The sequence below is a fragment of the Lithobates pipiens genome, unplaced genomic scaffold, assembly GCF_037356315.1.
Source record: "Lithobates pipiens isolate NorthernLeopardFrog02 unplaced genomic scaffold, aLitPip1_a1.2 Scaffold_18, whole genome shotgun sequence".
NCBI lineage: Eukaryota > Metazoa > Chordata > Amphibia > Anura > Ranidae > Lithobates > Lithobates pipiens.
Window position 1 is genome coordinate 312562414 of NW_027507758.1, and position 23352 is coordinate 312585765.

Genomic DNA, 23352 nt, shown 5'->3' on the forward strand with positions numbered 1-23352 from the left:
TCCTGTAGCTGGAGGGACTATTTTTTCTATTTCGGCTCCTATGCGGATTTACACTGGCCGCATTTGCTTACAGCAAGTTTAAAGTCACTGTGCTGCTGGCGGAAGAGTGACTTGGCCCACACACTGCCTGCCACCTTCAGCAAGTAAGTACTGAGGGAATCAGCAGCAGGATAATGGTGGTAGGCTCATGCAGAAGAGAGAGGCAAAGGCAGCAGTCCATGTCCTCCATCCATCTCCCTGTGACAGACTCGGCAGCCAGCAGTACACACAGAAAAGGTACAGTACATGTAGGGTCAGGACTGGGGGGGGGGGGGGGGGGGGGGGCGCCTGCTATGCTATTTTCACAGTCCTGACTCCTGCTACAGCAGCACCTTACTTCCCCCTCTCACCGTGTAATATAAGTCTGTAGATCTTCCCAATCACCCCAGTCCTCCTCCACCCCCCCACCCCCCTTCACTTTCTGCAGTCTGCTCTCCCCTCACATGTATAGTATCTTCACTGCTCACATCCTGCATCCTCCAATGTCAGATCTGACCATTCCAATCACTGCCCGACATCCTTTCCATCCCACATTACTTTTTATCTCCTCCAAACTCTTCAGCAGCTCAGTACATTCTCTGAAGTCATTTAAGGTGGCCATAGTGGGAATGAAATAAAAGGAATCATCTATTCTACAGCAACCTTAAATGACTGCAGATAATGTACCGAGAACAGGTAAAAGAAATAAAAAGTCATCTGGGATGGAAAGGGTGTCAGGCAGACAAGTCTGTGTGTGGACCCCAAGAAAGGAATCTGAGACCAGATCTGAGACCAGGAAGTTGAGCTGAAGTTTTATTACCCCGACCACCTAACCAGAAAAGAGATGCAGCCACTCAGTGCTGTTCAATGGCAAAAATTTAATCGGATATCACCATGAATAGGGTGCACCACAACTACCCTGCAAGTCCATGCAATGAACATGGCTGGGGCAATGTGGGTCTGCATATGATGGGCACAGCGAGGCTGCATATGGATGGGCACAGCGAGGCTGCATATGGATGGGCACAGCGAGGCTGCATATGGATGGGCACAGCGAGGCTGCATATGATAGGCACAGTTTATCTAGCAGTAATGATACATAATCACCTGATAAATAGCTATTTACAGCCCTGCATCACTAAGAGTTTAATTTTTTTTGTTTGTTTGCACCAACCACCACTGTTAAAAAGAGTAAACACAGTTGATTGACAATAAATTGCTGCAGCCAAACACTAACCATGAGTGAAAGAAAAGTTTTTGTGTTATTTATATTCTCTAAAAAATGGCCAAGAAATCGAAATTATAAATTCTGCCAGGGTATGTAAACTCATGATCACAACTGTACAGTGGTGTGAAAAAGTGTTTGCCCCCTTCCTCATTTCCTGTTCCTTTGCATGTTTGTCACACTTAAGTGTTTCGGAACATCAAAACAATTTAAACAATAGTCAAGGACAACACAAGTAAACACAAAATGCAATTTGTAAATGAAGGTGTTTATTATTAAAGGTGAAAAAAAATCCAAACCATCATGGCCCTGTGTGAAAAAGTGATTGCCCCCTAAACCTAATAACTGGTTGGGCCACCCTTAGCAGCAACAACTGCAACCAAGCGTTTGCGATAACGTGCAATGAGGCTTTTACAGCGTCCTGGAGGAATTTTGGCCCACTCATCTTTGCAGAATTGTCCTAATTCAGTTACATTAGAGGGTTTTCGAGCATGAACGGCCTTTTTAAGGTCATACCACAACATCTCAATAGGATTCAGGTCAGGACTTTGGCTAGGCCACTCCAAAGTCTTCATTTTGTTTTTCTTCAGCCATTCGGTGGTGGACTTGCTGGTGTGTTTAGGATCATTGTCCTGCTGCAGAACCCAAGTTGGTTTCAGCTTGAGTACACGAACAGATGGTCGGACATTCTCCTTCAGGATCTCTTGGTAGACAGCAGAATTCATAGTTCCTTTTATCACGGCAAGTCTTCCAGGTCCTGAAGCAGCAAAACAGCCCCAGACCATCACACTACCACCACCATATTTTACTGTTGGTATAATGTTCTTTTTATGAAATGCAGTGTTCCTTCTACGCCAGATATACTTGGACACACACCTTCCAAAGAGTTCCACTTTTGTCTCATCGGTCCACAGAATGTTGTCCCGAAAGTCTTGGGGATCATCAAGATGTGTTGTGGAGAAATTGAGACGAGCTTTGATGTTCTTTTTGCTCAGCAGTGGTTTTCTCCTTGGAACTCTGCCATGCAGGCCATTTTTGCCCAGTCTTTTCCTGATGGTGGAGGCATGAACGCTGACCTTAACTGAGGCAAGTGAGGCCTGCAGTTCCTTGGACGTTGTTGTGGGGTCTTTTGTGACCTCTTGGATGAGTCGTCGCTGTGCTCTTGGGGTAATTTTGGGCGGCCGGCCACTCCTGGGAAGGTTCACCACTGTTCCATGTCTTCGCCATTTGTGGATAATGGCTCTCACTGTGGTTCGCTGGATTCCCAAAGCTTTGGAAATGGCTTTATAACCCTTTCCAGACTGATAGATCTCAATTACTTTCTTTCTCAATTGTTCCTGAATTTCTTTGGGTCTCGGCATGATGTGTAGCTTTTAAGGATCTTCTGGTGGACCTTACTGTGTCAAGCAGCTCCTATTTAAGTGATGCCTTGATTGTGAACAGGTGTGGCAATAATCAGGCCTGGGTGTGGCTAGAGAAATTGAACTCAGGTGTGGACAACCACAGTTATAGTATGTTTTAACAAGGGGGGCAATCACTTTTTCACACAGGGCCATGATGGTTTGGATTTTTTTTCACCTTTAATAATAAACACCTTCATTTACAAATTGCATTTTGTGTTTACTTGTGTTGTCCTTGACTATTGTTTAAATTGTTTTGATGTTCCGAAACACTTAAGTGTGACAAACATGCAAAGGAACAGGAAATGAGGAAGGGGGCAAACACTTTTTCACACCACTGTATATGCAATTACAACTTTTGATTCCAATACAACTGTTTTTTACGTTTTTTTGTTGGTAGGTACTTTTATTTTATGATTTTAAAATGAGACAGCCACAACTTTTATTTGCTATTATTAGTTAATACGATAAATTAAGTAGTTCACTCTTTGCTCCTACACTCTGCCATTGTTGCAGTCATTCCTGGACCAGTCCCTATAGTACTGTATAAGGATGGGCTCAGGCGTGTTTGCAGCTCCACATGCCTGAGCCCGCCAGGAAGCTTACACTGCACAGTGCTAATTACAGGCAGTGAGACTTTCCCCGATCTGTGCAGTCGCAGATCAGGAAATATCTCACTGCCTGTGATTAACGCTGTGCAGTGTAAGCTTCCTGGCGAGCTTGGGCATGTGGAGCTGCGAACAAGCCTGAGCCCATCCTTAGTGCTGCATTTATTTTTGGCAGGTAGTCACTTTTTGGTAGGTTGAGGAAGAAGCAACATGCTTTGAAATGCATCTCTATCTCCCAACACACTCCCAGCAGTGCGAGACATCCTCTCCATCCAGGCTCAGGCTTCCATTCTTGGTTGGGTTGTCTCCCTGCAGTAGTGTCTCTCTCCTACCTGTGCCCTTCTCCCTCTGCTCACAGCCTAAGCAGGGGAATTCCACAGGGGCTCCAAGCTTCAAAGGCAGCAGCTTTGACTTTTTCCAATTTGCACAATCTCTTTTTTGCAAGTGCGTTTTAAATCATTAATGAATATTGTTCCCCTTGTTTACTACACTACCAAGGTTACGCTTGTCTTTTCCCATCTCTCTACAATCTTGCCTGCCTCAGGCAAGTGCTGGGTGCTGGAGACATGCAGTCCCTATCTAGCAGATGTTTCTTTGCTAGCTGCGTTGTTGGACGTCCATGCACCAGGGAGGACTGCCCTGTATGGCGTTGCTGATTATGGTTTTAGGCAACTAGGAAGATGGGACAAAGTACTACGTGTACTCGGTACCACTAGGAATTAAGTAAGACTAGTGAGAAAGCTGCAGTTATATGTGGAGCTCTATGAGAAATCTGGACAATACAATTAAGAAATTCTGCAGACTTGTCTCATAAGTCCATCTGTTCATTTGTTCATCAGTCAAATCCCTGCGCTTGTCACATTTATTATAAGAATAAAAACTAAAAAAATGCAGAAATTAACAAGCCACTGGAAACCGTTTTCCAAGGCGAGATAAATCCATTTTTTCATTAGTGTAAGTAGTGGTAATCTGACTCGCGACAGTAACCACACTAAGACAAAGTGGAATCACCACAAATAAGTGCGAATGTCAAAAATACACTATAAAATAATAATATAATCTACATTCAAACAAATAAAGTGAATAATGAAAAATAAACGTAACATGACAAACGTCAGTGGAACAATCGCTAAGGGTCCTTATTACAGTGACATGGATAGTAAAATGTATAGATCAACACTGTCTCTTAGACAATGGAGGAGTTCCTCACAAGGAAATCGCCAGGAATTCATATAGGGGAATTCAAATATGTGGAAATGACTCAAATCGTTTATAGCTTCTCATCCAATATACAGCAAGATGACATCAGATAAAGGTAATGGATACTCTTACTACAGTATATGGACTCACACACCGTAGTGGTGAGTCAATCAGGCGTGAATATCCTCAGCTGTGTCCGCTCATCCAGTTGGAATGATGCAACATCAAACAACGTTCAGCGGTGCCACTCCTCACTAAAACAGCGTTCAGTGATGCAAATATTAAGGGTGTCAGAGGTAGAGTATTTCCATCCAAACTTCAACTCGGAGAGAGATATAGCCATCCACATAGAAGGTAATTCATGGAGGAAAAAAATCTAAAGAAAAAAAGCCTCCACATAGAGCAGGTCACTCTGGTAAAAAATTTATAAAAAAATAATAACAAACATCAATGAAGATGTATACACGAAAGATACAAAAAAGCGTGGTAAATCCGGCCAGCAGGCTATGTACCCGACATGTTTCGTACAAGTGTACTTGAACTGGGGTATAAACCTGCTAATAAGATTCCACACTATATATATATATATATATATATATATTACCTCTAAAATAAGCAACACAGGTACCAGCTGTTTAAATGTATGGCGCCAAACCGTGTCCAATAAAAACGGCAGACTTAAAAAATCGGACATACCTTGCTGACACTAAGAGTGTAGCCAATCAGTGTAAAAGAACATCAGCACATCAGCCGCCACAATGTCATCACCCCCCGTGTGTTCCAAACCTTGCAATGAACTCTAATCAGTGGAGTGCATTCCGAACAGGGCGGTGATAAGAGGTCAACGTCACCCGGGTAGGAGAAACGGGGAGGGGCCAGTCGCCGCGGATCAACCCATTTGCTAAGCTGAACGTCACAGTGTCGTGATGTCGCTGACCCTGTGTCATTGCGCATCGACAGCCATCAGCGGAAGCGCCCCAAGCCTCATTCTAAACTCCACTCACCGGAAATGTAACCAAGAGGGGTCGTAAACAATAGGTCAGCAGGCAATAAATGCCAGCCCTCTGTATTGCACAAACATATAATGGGCACCTAGGGGACCAAAATTATACCTATAAAAATCATCAATATAGCAAAAACAAAAGCTGGTATACCCTCACTAGATACTACCAACAAATACACCTACTAAAGATATATATATCAATAATAATACCGTTAATGAATGGCAATAAAAATCAATGATAATAATACATGACACATATCGAAAAAAAAAAAAGGGGGGGGGAGGAAAGAGACCAGAGCCAGCAGCAGCAGACCTACATATCAAAATAGGACTGCTGGGCTATTAGATATACTTCATAGATATTAATAATAGCCAATAAATGGCAATATATATCAATAACAATACCTTTAAACACTATTTCAAATAATTATAAAATTAATTAAACACTCATAGTAATAATGAAAAAAAGGATGCTTCAAAGCTTACTTCAAAACTTCAAAGTAAGCCAAGTACCAAATCAATCTACCATTAGGATTTATGAATAAATGCATTATTATCCCAGTTGAGATTTAGCCCGCAAGGGGAATAACACTTCAGTTGATAAATTCAGAATGTTTACAGCTTAGAAACTTCCCTCACTCTAGGTTCACTTCTACAATGTGGAGAGAAGCTATCAATAACTTGAAATTTTGTCCCGAAAGGGTTTTTATTATAAACAGGTAAATAGTGTTTCGGTACACTATGGTTAGTGAGTCCTAGTTTTATATTAGCAATATGTTAGTTCACCCTAGTCGAAAATGTTCGAATTATGCGTCCGACATATTGTAACTTGCATGGGCAAGTGATAAGGTAAACGATAAACCGTGTGGCACAAGTGACAAAACACTTCATATGATAGATTGCAGAAATAGTGGTAGACTCAAAAGTATCAATCTTGCTACCACACAACGCATTGTGTATACACACATTACACTTTTTGCATGGATAAAAAAACATTTCGAGTCCTGAAAAAACCTTAATTTCAATGTAGTATCGATCACATTCGGGGCAATCCTATTTCTCAGAGAAGGTGTCCCCCTATAGTTAACAGCAGCCTTTTCCGGAAGTACTGGACTCTCAAAACATCCCAGTGGCTATTAAATATACTTTTTATCTGTTTGGATTGTATAGAAAACTGAGTAACAATGGACCATTTAGATCTAGTATCTAATTTATGTGCAGTTTGTACATTAGTAAGGGTAAATCTATCCAGTGCCATCACTCGGCGCATCTCATCGTCGATAGCACTAGGAAGATAACCCCTATCCAAAAATCTAGATTTTAAAGTATCCGCTTGTAGAAGAAAATCTGAAAGATCAGTACAATTTCTCCTAATGCGCAATAGTTGACTTTGTGGTACAGCTTTAAGCCACGGGGCATAATGACAATGGGATATACCTGTTGCTTTGAAAAAGGTCTTCAAGACCAAACGGTGATCTACAACGGATATATCCAGATCAAGGAACTGTATCTTAATAGAACTCATATCGTAAGTCAAAACTATGCCCATATCATTGTCGTTAAGGGTGACCATAAAACTCATGTAAGGATTCCTCATCGCCTTTCCATAGGAGGAGGATTTAGTCTATGTACCCCGCCCACAGCGTCAAATCTGGATGCTGTAGGGCATAGATGACATCCTCCTCCCAAACGGCCATGAAGAGGTTGGCAAGGCTGGAGGCAAACTTTGCCCCCATCGCTACACCCTTCCTTTGTAGAAAAAACTGATCATCATACCAGGTGAGCGGAGTTTAGAGGTCAGTGACGTCACGATGCTGCTGTTGAAGTACACTTGTACGAAACATGTCGGGTACATAGCCTGCTGGCCGGATTTACCATGCTTTTTGTATCTATTTTGTGTATACATCTTCATTGATGTTTGTTATTATTTTTTTATACATTTTTTACCGGAGTGACCTGCTCTACGTGGAGGCTTTTTTTCTTTATATTTTTTTCTTCCATAAATTACCTCCTAGGTGGATGACTATATCTGTCTTCGAGTTGTCCTCGAGTATATTCACGCCTGATTGACTCACCACTATGGTGTGTAAGTCCATATTCTGTGGTAAGAGTATCCATTACCTTTATCTGATGTCATCTTGCTGTATATTGGATGATAAGCTATATATGATTTGAGTTATTTCCACATATTTGAATTCCCCTATATGAATTCCTGACGATTTCCTTGTGAGGAACTCATTCATTGTCTAATGGACAGTGTTGAACTATACATTTTACTATCCATGTCACTGTAATAAGGACCCTTAGCGATTGTTTCACTGACGTTTGTCATGTTACATTTTTCATTACTCACTTTGTTTGAATGTAGATTATATTATTATTTTATAGTGTAATTTTGACATTCGCACTTATTTGTGGTGATTCCACTTTGTCTTATAGTGTGGTTACAGTCACGCATCAGATTACCACTACTTACACTAATTAAAAAAAAAAAAAAATCTATGCACTTGTATAGTGGATTTATCTCGCCTTGGAAATCGGTTTCCAATGGCTTGCTCATTTCTTTAGCCCTGACTTTTTTTAGTTTTTGTTTTGATTTCACAACTTTATCATTGTTGATGCTGGCTGCTGTCTTATTCACTTTTTACTTTTATTACATTGGTAGTGCAACTATATATTGTTTGTATTTTATTATTTGAATATCACAAAGATTTAGGTGTCCGTTTATAAAGCAGTGAAAGAATTTCATTCTCCGGCATTCTCAAAGGAGATCGTTCTCCTCTGGATGCCAGTTTATGAAGCTTTGTAGATCGCTTCTCCTTTGGAGGAGTGAAGTGATCTACAAATGCTTCAAACTGTGGAGAACGGTCCCTGATACTGGAATCTCATGATACTTTACGCAGAAACGCTGAGATGTAAGTTTATAAAGCAGTGATAAATTATCACTGCTCAATACACAGACAGACAGCGTGGTTAATGTTAATGCTAATAAAATAGAGAGTCCCCCTACAATATTATATATATATATATATATATATACTATATATATATATATATTTTATATATATATATATATATATATATATATATAAATATAATTTTACACACACACACATAAATATGACAGGGGGACATGGTTACTGTCTTGGGGGGTCTAATAGAGGTAGAAGTAAAGGAAGTTATTAATATTCCCCCTTCCTCTTCAGATAATCCGGGATTCTCTCTTCACTACCCGATTCTCCACCTCTGAGCTGGTAAAATGGGGTGGTTAATTCTGACACAAATCGCCAGTGAAGCACTGAGATCGCAGCTTCATAAACTGGCCTTTTGTGTCAGTCAATGAGGATTCTCAGTGTGCGGAGATCATTGGCAGGAGAACATGTTCAAACACGTTCTCCCCCAATTATCTCTGTTTCATAAACTGTTTATGGCCTGTGATCAGTGGAGATCCTCGGGATCACCGCTGTTTACTGCTTCATAAATGGACACCATAGATTGCTGTCTTTATTTCTAACCTGTAGCTTTCTTCCTCCTTTCCTCCCTTTTGTCTTTTTTTCCCACAAGGGCATTTTCTAATAAGGATGCTTGCTTGAGATCTTCTTCTGTTACCAGAAATACAGGGCTGTGCTTCATTTCCTGGAATTAAAGGACAGACACACAATAATAATGTTGATATAACTATAATATTTTCAGACAATCAATAGCCTTCAAATGTGGTTTAAACAAAACTTAATGTGTGTGTGTGTGTGTGTGTGTGTGTGTATATACACATATATATATATATATATATTTTTAAATATATATATTTACATACATACACATACACACACACACACACACACACACACACACACACACTGTATGTCACAAAAGTGAGTACACACCTCACATTTTTGCAAAATATTTTATATTTCTTTTCATGTGACAACACTGAAGAAAATACACTTTGCTACAATGTAAAGTAGCGAGTGTACAGCTTGTATAACAGTGTAAATTTGCTGTCCCCTCAAAATAACTCAACAATTAATGTCTAAACCACTGGCAACAAAAGTGAGTACACCCCTAAGTGAAAATGTCCACGTTGGGCCCAAAGTTACAATATTTTGTGTGGCCACCATTATTTTCCAGCACTGCCTTACTACACCTCTTGGGCATGGAGTTCACCAGAGCTTCACAGGTTGCCACTGGAGTCCTCTTCCACTCCTCCATAATGACATCAAAGAGCTGGTGGATGTCAGAGACCTTGTGCTGCCCCACCTTCCATTTGAGGATGCCACACAGATGCTCAGTAGGGTTTAGGTCTGGAGACATGCTTAGCCACCACCATGCTTGACTGCGGGCAAGACACATTGTCTTTGTACTCCTCACCTGGTTGCCGACACACATGCTTGAGATCATCTGAACCAAATAAGTTTATCTTGGTCTCATTAGACCACATGACATGGTTCCAGTAATACATGCCCTTAGTCTGCCAAACTGTTTGCAGGCTTTCTTGTGCATCATCTTTAGAAGAGGTTTCCTACTGGGAAAACAGCCATGCGGACCAGCTTGATGCAGTGTGCGGCGCATGGTCTGAGGACTGACAGGCCGACCCCCCCACCCCTTCAACCTCTGCAGTAATGCTGGCAGCACTCATACATCTATTTTCCAAAGACAACCTCTGGATATGATACTGGGCACGTGCACTCAACTTCTTTTGTCGACCACGGAGAGACCTGTTATGAGTGGAACCTTTCCTGTTAAACCGCAGTATGGTCCTGGCCACCATGCTGCAGCTCAGTTTCAGGGTCTGGCAATCTTCTTATAGCCTAGCCTATCTTTATGTAGAGCAACAATTATTTTATTTTTATTTTTTACTGGGAGTTCTTTGCCATGAGGTGCCATGTTGAACTTCCACTGACCAATATGAGAGTGGGAGTGATAACACCAAATTTACCACACCTGCTCCCCATTCAGACCTGAAACCTGTAACACTAACGAGTCACATGACACAGAGGAGGAAAAATGGCTAATTGGGTCCAATTTGGACATTTTCCCTTAGAGGTGTACCAGTGTAATTTTGGCAGCACATATCAATTTAGTTTTAGTCTTAGGACTAAAATGGCATTTTAGTTTTAGTCCCATTTTAGTCTTCTGCGATTGTTTTCATTTTAATCGTATTTAGCCGAGCAGTGTACTTGCTTTTGGGAGATACTGTGTGTGTGTGTGTGTGTGTGTGTGTGTGTGTGTGTGTGTGTGTGTGTGTGTGTGTGTGTGTGTGTGTGTGTGTGTGTGTGTGTATGTATAGACCACTGCAGTCTTCCCATTCAAAATAATGAATAAATCAGGTTGTAAATCTGCATCTCGCTGCATAAACTGTTGGCGCTATATAAAACCTGTATATTTATAATTAATGAAAGATAATGATTGCATACCTTTTCGGCTTTATGATGCATGAGATCATTAAAAAGTCCGGTACATTCACTTATAAATTTTTCACTGATGACAATGGTGTCACCAAAGATCCGAGCAGATGAACCTTTGTTTAACTTTCTCATCACTTGCTGGAGTAAGATGGAGGCATCTTCCACCGAAAGACAACTCGGTAACAACGTCTAGAGTTTAAGAGACACAGTAATTTGATCATGTTTTTAGCGGGTCTGCGATTCTCAAAGCAGTAAATAAAAGACATAAATAAACCTTTCATTTTATTTCTCAAATATTGCATTGGAACCTCTGCGGTATTTAGGCTAATGTCCATTTAGAAAATCACTTCTCTTGTTAGCCCTCTCAGTACAGTAGCATACAGTAATTTCTAAGCGCTCAGGCAGTACCAGAAAATGGAGCCGTACCATGTAATCTGTTTACCAGGTAGCTGTGGTAAGTGGGAACACTTGGCATCGTGGTGGGTGCCAAGCAGATAAGGAACTGGATTTAGAATGGAAATTTGAGTTAGTAGTAAGCAAAATGTTGTGAATGAAGATGGACGCTGTACTTGGTTCTTCCAGTGATTTAAGTTTTACTGTATTTTGAAAGTGCATTAGGCCTTTATTGCTGGTCATATATTCGATTCAAATGGGTTTTGTATATTCAAATAGAGCTAAGTGAAAGCAAAACCCACTTGACACGGGTCAATGCACCTGTCAATGAAATCTGAATAATTACAGGAGAAACCGAGACAAATATTGCAGATGGTAGTTCAGCAAAAATAGAATAAAGAAAAAAGAAGAGGAAAAAAGGACTTTAACCACTTGAGGACCGCCGTATTGCCATTGTACGTCAGCACAATGGCACAGGCAGGCACAATCACGTACATCTACGTGATTGCCTTCCAGCGGGTGGGGGGTCCGATCGGACCCCCTCCCGCTGTTTACGGCGGTCCGATTCGGTCCAGGAGCGCTCCGTGATGAGGGGATGGCCGTTGGTTTTCGGCCACCCCCTCTGGATCGCTCCTGGCCAATGAGAAGCTTCCTCCCCTGTGTATTGTTTACACAGGAAGGAGGAAGTGATGTCATTCTCCTCGGGGCGGTCTTTTTGACCGGACTACGAGGAGAAGAGTAAAAGTAAGTGTGCACCAACACTACACTGACATGTAGGTACACACAGGCACACAAACCCCCCCCGATCCCCCCCCCGATCGCCCCCCCCGCCCCCCCTCCCCCCCCAGTCACAGTGTCACTGATTGCATTGATCATTTCTTTACTGATCAATGCATTCAGTGTCAGTTGTGACAGTAAAAACTGTCAGGACAGTTAGTGTTAGGTCCAGGGTAGCCCCCTATCACCCCCCAATAAAGATTTAACCCCCTGATTGCCCCTAGAGTTAACCCTTTCACCCCCTTTTGCCAGTGTCACTAAGCGATCATTTTTCTGATCGCTGCATGTGTCGCTAGGTAGCTAGTTATTTTTTTAGGTTCACCGCCAGGTTTTTATATCACTAGGTACCCCGATATACTACCCAATAATGTTTTTAACCCCCTGATTGCCGCTAGTTAACCCTTTCACCCCCTTTTGCCAGTGTCACTAAGCGATCGTTTTTCTGATCGCTGCATTAGTGTCGCTACAGTCGCTAGGTAGCTAGTTATTTTTTTAGGTTCACCGCCAGGTTTTTATAGCGCTAGGTACCCCGATATACTACCCAATAATGTTTTTAACCCCCTGATTGCCGCTAGTTAACCCTTTCACCCCCTTTTGCCAGTGTCACTAAGCGATCATTTTTCTGATCGCTGCATGTGTCGCTAGGTAGCTAGTTATTTTTTTAGGTTCACCGCCAGGTTTTTATATCGCTAGGTACCCCGATATACTACCCAATAATGGTTTTAACCCCCTGATTGCCGCTAGTTAACCCTTTCACCCCCTTTTGCCAGTGTCACTAAGCGATCGTTTTTCTGATCGCTGCATTAGTGTCGCTACAGTCGCTAGGTAGCTAGTTATTTTTTTAGGTTCACCGCCAGGTTTTTATAGCGCTAGGTACCCCGATATACTACCCAATAATGGTTTTAACCCCCTGATTTCCGCTAGTTAACCCTTTCACCCCCTTTTGCCAGTGTCACTAAGCGATAATTTTTCTGAACGCTGCATCAGTGTCGCTAGTGTCGCTAGGTAGCTAGTTATTTTTTTAGGTTCACCGCCAGGTTTTTATAGCGCTAGGTACCCCGATATACTACCCAATAATGGTTTTAACCCCCTGATTGCTGCTAGTTAACCCTTTCACCCCCTTTCACCAGCGATCACAGTATAAGTGTCACTGGTGACGCTGGTTAGCCAGTTAGTTATTTAGGTTCCCCGTCAGGTTTTTATATAGTGCCAGGGACCCCCATATACTACCTAATAAAAATTTGAACCCCCTGATTGCCCCTAGTTAACCCTTTCACCACTGATCACCGTATAAGTGTTACGGGTGACTCTGGTTAGTTTGTTTTTTATAGCATTTTATATTCAAATCCGGAAGGCAGTGCTTGGTTTTCGGGGTCCCGTACGTGGCTAGGCTCCCAAAAAGTCCCCCACATGTGGTATCCCCGTACTCGGGAGAAGCAGCAGAATTTATTTTGGGGTGTAATTTGACTTCTGCCCATAGCATGTGTGAGCAATATATCATTTAGTGACAACTTTGTGCAAAAAAAAAAAAAGTTTGTAATATTCCCGCAACTTTTGGCAAAATATAAAATATTCCATGGACTCAACATGCCTCTCAGTAAATAGCTTGGGGTGTCTACTTTCCAAAATGGGGTCATTTGGGGGGGTTTTGTGCTATTTTGGCATTTTATGGCCTTCGAAACTGTGATAGGTAGTGAGGAGTTAAATCAAAAATTTGCACCCTTAGAAATCCTGAAGGTGGTGATTGGTTTTCGGGGTGCCGTGCGCGACTAGACTCCCAAAAAGTCCCACACATGTGGTATCCCCGTACTCGGGAGAAGCAGCAGAATGTATTTTGGGGTGTCATTTCACATATGCCCATAGCATGTGTGAGCAATATATCATTTAGTGACAACTTGGTGCAAAAAAAAAAAAGTTTGTAATATTCCCGCAACGTGTGGCAAAATATAAAATATTCCATGGACTCAACATGCCTCTCAGTAAATAGCTTGGGGTGTCTACTTTCCAAAATGGGGTCATTTTGGGGGGTTTTGTGCTATTTTGGCATTTTATGGCCTTCGAAACTGTGATAGGTAGTGAGGAGTTAAATCAAAAATTTGCACCCTTAGAAATCCTGAAGGTGGTGATTGGTTTTCGGGGTGCCGTGCGCGACTAGACTCCCAAAAAGTCCCACACACGTGGTATCGCCATACTCGGGAGAAGTAGCGGAATATATTTTGGGGTGCAATTCCACATATAACTATGGCATGTGTGAGCAATATATCATTTAGTGACAACTTTTTGTAAAAAAAATTTTTTTTTTTTTTTTTTGTCATTATTCAATCCCTTAGGACAAAAAAAATAAATATTCAATGGGCTCAACATACCCATCAGCAATTTCCTTGGGGTGTCTACTTTCCAAAATGGGGTCATTTGGGGGGGATTTGTACTGCCCTGCCATTTTAGCACCTCAAGAAATGAGATCGGCAGTCATAAATTAAAAGCTGTGTAAATTCCAGAAAATGTACTCTAGTTTGTAGACGCTATAACTTTTGCGCAAACCAAAAAATATACGCTTATTGACATTTTTTTTACTAAAGACATGTGGCTGAATAAATTTTGCCCTCAATGTATGACTAAAATTTAGTTTATTCGATTTTTCTTATAACAAAAAGAAGAAAATATATTTTTTTTTCAAAATTTTCGCTCTTTTTCCATTTATATCGCAAAAAAAAAAAATCGCAGAGGCAATCAAATACCATCAAAAGAAAGCTCTATTTGTGGGAAGAAAAGGACGCAAATTTCGTTTGGGTGCAATATTGCATGACCGCGCAATTACCAGTTAAAGCAGCGCAGTGCGAAATTGCAAAAAGACCTCTGGTCCTTAAGGTGTTTATTGGTCCGGAGCTGAAGTGGTTAAAGGTTGCCACTAGAGTCCCGAAATAGGAAAGAATGGTTTCATATCATAATAAAAATATTTATTATAATCACATTAAAAACACACGATATATGAAAAAACATGAACATGTCTGGAAAACACTGTCCCATGCAACAGAACAGATAAGCCAATCTATATGCCAATATATGGAAATCACATGGATGGCCTAGTAATGGATTATAGAGTAGTCCTAGAAGTTTCCTTCTGGCTGAAGCCACACATACAAGAACACAGTGTCAGCGCCAATGTATCGCAAATGTGTATACATATATACACACACTTGTATATACTATAATATCATGCTTAATTATTATACATTGTATGGAGACCGTTATCTTAAAATATACAGTACATTTTGACTGTTTAACAATTTATCCATATTTTTGGAATTTTTACAAATAACAGTTATGCAAAGTGTTCAAGACACAAAAAGAGGAAATAGAGCACAAGAAAAATATTATGTAGTGTATTCTTAATCATTGATGTTATTATAAATGCTGGGATACCGAAAATAAATTTGAATCCCAGTGTACATACCGTAGCAAAGAGGAGTAACCAAACACAGCACACAGAGCTCAGTCCATGAAGCAATGCACCATCACAAAAGAAAAAAAAAAGAAGTTGCGCGTTGGCTGTCTGTGCAAGGTCTTGAGCTCGCGCTTTTGCTCCATGTTTTATCATTTATTCGTTTGCTCAGCCTATTCTCCATCACCCCTCCCCCTTTTTTTTTCTGTGATGGTGCATTGCTTCATTGACGAAGCCCTATGTGCTGTGTTTGGATGCGCCTCTTTGCTATGGTATGTACATTGGGATTCAAATAATTTTTATTTATAATAACATCAATAATTAAGAATGTACTACATAGTATTTTTCCTGTGCTCTATTTCTTCTTTTCATGTCTTAAACATTATGCATAACGGTTATTTGTAAAAATTCCAAAAATATGGATAAATTGTTAAACGGTCAAAATATACTGTATATTTTAAGATAATGGCCTCCACACAATGTATAATTAAGCATGATTTTATATATATATATATATATATATATATATATATATATATATATATATATGTGTGTGTGTGTGTGTGCATATGTATATGTTTAAAAATATCTGAACTTTATAGTAATTCCAATGTACTTTTTTTTAGTACCAATAGGATCTCCTGAAAAAGCTATCAGTGAAATGCGTAGCGATCCATTGGCACTGACACTGTGATCTGGTATGTGTGGCATTCAGCCAGAAGGGGCCTTCTAGGACTACTCTATAATCCATTTCTATGCCATCCATGCGATTTCCATATATCAGCATCTAATCTGTTTTGTTACATGTGACAGTGTGTTTTCCAGACATGTTCATGTTTTTTCATATATTATATGTTTTTATTGTGATAATGATAAATTCAATGTTTTTTGTTATGATTTGAGACCATTATTCTTTCCTATTTCGGGACTCTAGTGTCAACCTTTAAAGTCCTTTCTTTTTGGAATCTGAATGATCTCAGAGGTGTCTGAAACTGATGCCATCTACACAAGCCCAAAGCCAGTGAACAGAGGGCTTTTATGTAGCCATCTTGCACTCTCCTCAGCAAATGTACGTCAATAAAATTATACCAAGCATTTAGAGTCAATGCTAAATGGTATTTTATCTCTCTCAATACCCTTGCGTGTGATGGTCTTTGACATCAAGGGCCTACCTGTCTCACCATGAAGAATATCAGAGAAGTTATTACATTCCATGAAGGGAGCTGGGAAAGCATTGCTGTGGAGGTGCTAAACTTCAGAACACGTGCACTAAACAAGATAGGTAGGACTGCATCTGCTAGATTCTGCATCAGTGACATGTATTTATGTGAATTACTGATGCAGGATGCGCAATACAAAATATAGGACCAATATCACAATCTACTTAGTGTGCTATAGGCAACACGTGCATTTTTTCTTTAACTGTAAATCTGTGTTAGCATTGCCAATCAAAATATTTTAACGCTAGTTACCGCAAAGCAAGAGTGTGAACTCGCCCCCTAAATCACTTGCGAGTTACCTTCATAAAAGGAAGTTAGAGATTAAGTAAACCCTGATGGGTTTTACTTCCTTATTTTTCCCCCTGCAAAGTAAAAGCATAATATGCTAGTATGCATCGCATATTAGCACATTATGTGACACTTACCTGCAAACGAAGCCCGCGTTGTCCCCTCTGCAGACCGCATCCATGTTCGCCCCTTTTTCCGGGGCTGTGGACTCCAGCTCTGTGACTGGCCGGATTCCTGTGACATTGCATAAGCGCGGGAGCTGCCATTCAACGTACTCGCTATTGAAAAAATGGCACAGACGGCTGCTTCTGACAACATTGGCGCAGTGTACAGCAAATATCTCCTAAACGGCGCACGTTTAGGAGATATTTGCAGTACCTATAGGTAAGCCTTATTATAGGCTTACCTATAGATACAGCTTACCAATGGAAGTTTACAGCCTCTTTAAATAGTCGCTCGATAGACAACCAGCCTATTTTTTTTGTACAATTACTGTGGTCTGCTATAGCCGGCAGCAGTAATTGTATCTGGACAGCAGGGAAGCCTGTCACTGTCAGAATACAAGAGCGAGGGGGAGGGGGGGTTCCTCCATCAACACTAAATGTGTTGATGGGAAATCAAGCGAATTTTCTCAATATACGGGGTGAAGGAAAGAAAAGTGCTTAATGTATGGCCAGCCCAAGCTGTCAATTAGTATGTCAGCATACCACTTAAGTGATAACCAATCTTTTTGTCTTTTATATAAATACCTTACAGCTAATGACCAGAGATGAATTGTATAGGAGGCTTAAACAGACCTGAACTCAAAAAGTCAATATTTGCTATTTTTATAGGGAACATCTATAGGTGTTAATTATGCCTAAGCAAGAAAAATATATACCTTTTGTCTTCAATTCCTCTGAATACTTCCTGGTATGTGAAGGTTCCTAGGCCTAAAGCCTCAAAGCTGTAAATATGCAATGAGATGTTAGGCACCCCTGCCTGACTGCTAGTCTAAGGTAATCCATGCATTGGAATGAAAACAAAATCTGACTCAATTCCCCCATCCATGCATTCAAGGTGGATGGGGGAATCCTCCTGCTGAGATATTGTACTGTATTCTGACAGTGGGGAGACTTCCCCACCATCAGAATACACCGATTAGTGCTGCAGTCTATAGTCTGCGGCTCAATGCTACAGGGCTGTTGTACAGAAGTTGATCGGTAGATGGACTTCTACACAACCACAGTGACCATATATATGCTAACATATCAAAAACATCTCTGCTATTAGAATCCAGATAAAAGCGTTTAGCCTATAGTTCTTGTTTACGATAGAGACTACACAAGTCAAACTAAACAAGAAAGGTAACAGTAAGTGCTTCCTCCTTATATTTAGATTCCTGATGTGCAAGGTGGTGGAAATGTCACCTTACCTTATATATAATAAGTGTTTTATGCTTAAGCTTCTGCACATTAATTCTAAAATTACATTTTTTTCATTTTTAGCTCGCTAAACTCACCATGATATCCAGCCATGATCCAGAACTAATAGCTTCTTCTGCTGAAGCCTCCACTTGATCTACTATACTTTGTCCAACACAAACTGATTTCAGAAAAATTAACTGGGTGGACTTATAGCGTTTTCTGACATAACCCAAGGGGTCAGGGATCCCAAGCCTGGATAAGGAATCAAATTCTGAAATAATAAAAATATATTTGAAAGTGTGTTAAGGTTAGAACTAAATCTAAAAGTAAAAATTACAAATTATGATGTACAGTTATAAAACAATAAGATTAACCAAGGCATAGATCCACTGTAAATTAGAGAAAAAAAAACATTTCACAAGCATATTAACTACAAAGTCATGGGGTGTCCCATGACCAGCAGTACATGCAATAAATCAGTGTTTATTGAGCTAGGTGACTGAACTGGTATTTCTAATGGTAAAAGAGAAACATTCTAGTTTCTACACTTGCTTTATTATTATGCATGTCATTGCAGTTCAGGATCTTGCTCTTGCCACATATATAAAAACACTATTACAAAACACTGCAGCTTTTGGCATTGAGTACTGCTGAAGATCAAATGTGCAACAGTCAGGCCGCGTACACACGCGGGGACTGTTCGCCCAACTTTGTCCGTCAAACAGTTTCGGCAAACAGTCCGCTCAAAATTAGCATGGACGGACATGGCCACACACGACGAACGAACAGTTTGCTGAAACCGTGCGCGATGACGTGAACGGCACGTACGACGGGACGAAAAATACGACGTCCTATACACTGCATTATAAACAGTCCGCTCAAAATTAGCATGGACGGACATGGCCACACACGACGAACGAACAGTTTGCTGAAACCGTGCGCGATGACGTGAACGGCACGTACGACGGGACGAAAAATACGACGTCCTATACACTGCATTATAACTTTCGGCGTGTAAATCCTTTCTGAGCATGCGCGGAACTTAGTTTGATGAACAAGCCTACACACGAGGGGACTGTTCGCTGAAACAAAGTTTCAGCGGACAGTTTTTCGGAATTTCCGAAAAACCTTGTTCAGCGGACTGTTCGCTGAAACTGTCCGCTGAAAGCCCACACACGAGCGGACTGTCCGCCGAAACACTGTTCAGCGGACAAAGTTGGGCGAACAGTCCCCGCGTGTGTACGCGGCCTTAATCAGAGCAAAAGCACAGGCATGAAATTTCAAGCTCAAATAAAATAGCGCACATGAGACAATATCATATACAATCCACAGCAGCTAGCAGCACAATGTCCCCCTGGGCAGGTTGAACATATAATCTAAAAAAAAAAACAGCACTCAGAGAAATGTCCCAATATTCAAAGTCCCTTAATTGAATATAAAATAAAATGTTTTCTCACGAGATCCGCACCAGATAGATAGTCCCTTCCTGAAACCGGGTCCAATAAAGCTTCTAATATCAAAACGTGGCAACATGCCTTCTTTTGATTTTAGCAGATTCATCTTCTTTGTAATCTCGCCACATTCAGGTGCCATATGTCAAACACATAACCAAAAACCAAAACTTTGATATTGGAAGCTTTATTTGACCCGGTTTCAGGGAGGGTCTATCCATCTGGTGAGGATCCCATGAGAAAACTCTTCATTTTATATTAAATTGACGGACTCTGATTAAATATTGGGACATTTCTATGAGTGCCAATTCATTAGATTATATGTATGAAATGCAATATGATCAGATACTTTCATTCAGCTGAAACATTGATTTAGTCAGGCTACATTCAGTAGATTCCTGCTGCTGCTATTTGCGCCAGGCCAAAATGCCCATGTGAATGTAGCCTAATGAAATATATTTCACAACCCATGTGTTGTGAAACACCCAATCATGTGCGAAGCTAGCATTTGCAGAGACAGATACATTGATTTTGTAATAATTAGGGACTATACTGTATTTATATAAGACCAGCTTGCATGCCTTACAGAGAGACAGAGTTTCAAGACATCCTCACTGCTCTAATGGAGTGAGCTTTATCAGGAAAAGTATGCACAGTTTTAAATCCCAAGGATGCAAGGAGGCCTATCAGGAGGAGTAATTTATGTAACCCTTTTGTTTAAAAGTTTGATTTAGCAAATGGATTAGTAAAAGGGTGTTGAAAAAGAACAGACAATGCAGAAACCTCGCATTTGATGCTGAAGGGCCAACTGGAGGGAAGAAAGGACACAGGCCTACAAAAAGGCACATGGACAAACCTTCTCACACCACTTAAAATAAGTCCTCCCTGCACATTGATAGATCTTGCATGAAAAAGATTTCCGAACTTTTAACATGGTCAGGTTACCGGAATTTAAAACACCTTGGTTTCTCAGAACTTGATTTTTCAACTGCCAGGCTGTCAAGCCAGAGACTGAGAAACAGGGTAGAAGATTGGTCCTTGAGATGGTAGATCTGGCTATGAGAGTCCATGGGCATCAGATAACAGACAAGCGATACTGCCATACCGCACTCCCTGAGGTTAATCCAGAGCAATGAGAAGAATAATCTGACCAGGTAGCTAAACAGATCAACTTGGAGGACTGCCTAGGGTTTAACAACCTGAGACTGTTGGGCTTCCTTGAGGGGTTTGAAGGATGTAAACCCAAAGAATTTCTGGAAAATTTTTTTTTAACTCAAATGGCTGAGGCTCAAAATTTCTCCTCGCTATTCACTCAAACATATTAAATTTTAGTATATGGTTAATTCACCCAGCTCCTTTTTAACAGTGTGATATATATACTACCTATAACATAATTATACGAATGAGTGAAATTTTATATGGAAAAAAACACTGCCTCCTGACCACCACATACACTTATTAAATGTCTACATTTTAAAGATAAGGTGACCAAATTTCAAACAGCAAAGCAATTGCTAGACGTATCTATAACTACATAGCAGCAAAAAGGGGGTGGGAAGGGTTTTACAACAACTTTGGTCTGTTCATGTATTTGTTCTTTCCCCGCCTATTTTGTTCCTGCTGATTGTCACTATGCAGCAGCAACCTACTGCTTTTATACTTTGTATGATATCTGGAACATCCCTGCACTACTAGGTGTTTAAAGTGGTTGTAAACTCCATTCATGAAATCTGGCCTAGGCACATACAGTGAGGGAAAAAAAGTATTTGATCCCCTGCTGATTTGCCCACTGACAAAGAAAGAAATGATCAGTCTATATTTTTAACAGTAGGTTTATTATAACAGTGAGAGACAGAAAAACAACAAAAATATCCAGAAAAACACATTTAACCAGTTCCGGACCGACCCACTGTCGTTTTAAGTGATGACTTTGAAGGAGGATATTGTTATGGTAGCAGCTAGCTGCCATAACCCCGGTATCCACTTCTTCAGTGGGCGGTCCGCTACAAGATAAAAGTGGTCTCTGCGGCAGATTCGCTGCAAGATCACTCTTATTGGCAGCGGGAGAGAGGCCCCCCACTCCTGCCGCCGCTTACAGGAGGCAATTGAGTCTGTCCCCTGCCAGTATACAGAGACGAGTGAGGGGAAGATGGCCTCCATTCGTATCCATATCACTGCAAGGCAGAAGCAACGTCAAAATGTCACTTCCGCCCATAGCTCTTAAAAGGGCCATTTTTTTGAAAAAAAAATTTTAAATGACAAAATTTTTTTTTTTGTTTTTTTAATTGCACTGTAATGTAAATATGAGATCGGAGGTCTTTTTGACCCCAGATCTCATATTTAAGAGGTCCTGTCGTGCTTTTTTCTATTACAAGGGATGTTTACATTCCTTTTAATAGGAATACAAGTGACAACTTAAAAAAAAAAAAAAAAAAAAAAGGTAAAATAAGAAAAACAATATATATATTTTTTTAAACGCGCCCCGTCCAGACAAGCTTGCGTGCAGAAGCCAACGCATACGTGACTAGGGACCTGTATATGAAAACAGTGTTCAAACCACACATTTGAGGTATCGCCGAGATCGGTAGAGCAAGAGCAATAATTCTAGCCCTAGACCTCCTCTGTAACTTAAAACATGCAACCTGTAGAATTTTTTAACAACTGCAAAGAGGAGTGGACAAAATCCCTCCCAAGATGCGTGCAAACCTGGAGGCTAACTACAAGATACATTTGACCTCTGTAATTGCCAAAAAGGGTTTTCCACCAAGTACAAAGTCATGCTTTGCGAAGGGGTCAAATACTTATTTTGATCATTAAAATGCAAATCAATTTATAACTTCTTTTGAAATGTGTTTTTCTGGATATTTTTGTTATTATTATTTCTCTCACTGTTAAAATAAACCTACCATTAAAATGATAGACTGATCATTTCTTTGTCAGTGGGCAAACGTACAAAATCAGCAGGGGGTCAAACACTTTTTTTTGTATACCTGTTGCGTTTACCTATCACTCTCCAAAGTTCTGGGCACTTGTCTTTCTGCTTCTCAATTCTTCTGCTATCAGCATGATAACTTTTAACAAGTTCTGCAACACACAGAAGATAAAAGCAGCTGGAAATGTGTGTGGGGGAAGGAACTTAGAGATACCGTATATACTCGAGTATAAGCCGAGATTTTCAGCCTCTTTTTTGAGGCTGAAAGTGCCCCCCTCGGCTTATACTCGAGTCATCGCTGTCTGCCCGCTCGATCAGCGTGTCGAGCAGACAGACAGCGGCCATTCTGATTCAAAAGCCGCGCCTCCGGCTCCCCCTTCGCCTGTGATAGGCGGAACACTGAATTTCCCAGCAGCCTGTGTTCCGCCTATCACGGACTTCGTATCATCCTCGTACTACGGACGAGGATGATACGACGTCTGTGATAGGCGGAACACAGGCTGCTGGGAAATTCAGTGTTCCGCCTATCACAGGCGAAGGCGGCGGCGCAGCTTTTGAATTTTACAATGGCCGCCGACGAACGA

The 23352-nt window shown here is 40.8% G+C and overlaps 1 protein-coding gene across 1 annotated transcript in view; it reads right to left on the minus strand.

The window, feature by feature from the left end:
* The window catches only part of UFL1 (UFM1 specific ligase 1), a 153258-nt gene that overhangs the window by 66551 nt on the left and 63355 nt on the right, over positions 1-23352 (minus strand). The window contains exons 9-11 of the mRNA XM_077487222.1: positions 18481-18656; positions 10869-11048; positions 8970-9090 (exon numbers count right to left, since the gene is read on the minus strand). Of these exons, the coding sequence (XP_077343348.1) occupies positions 8970-9090; positions 10869-11048; positions 18481-18656 (477 nt within the window). The remainder of the gene's footprint in view (positions 1-8969; positions 9091-10868; positions 11049-18480; positions 18657-23352) is intronic.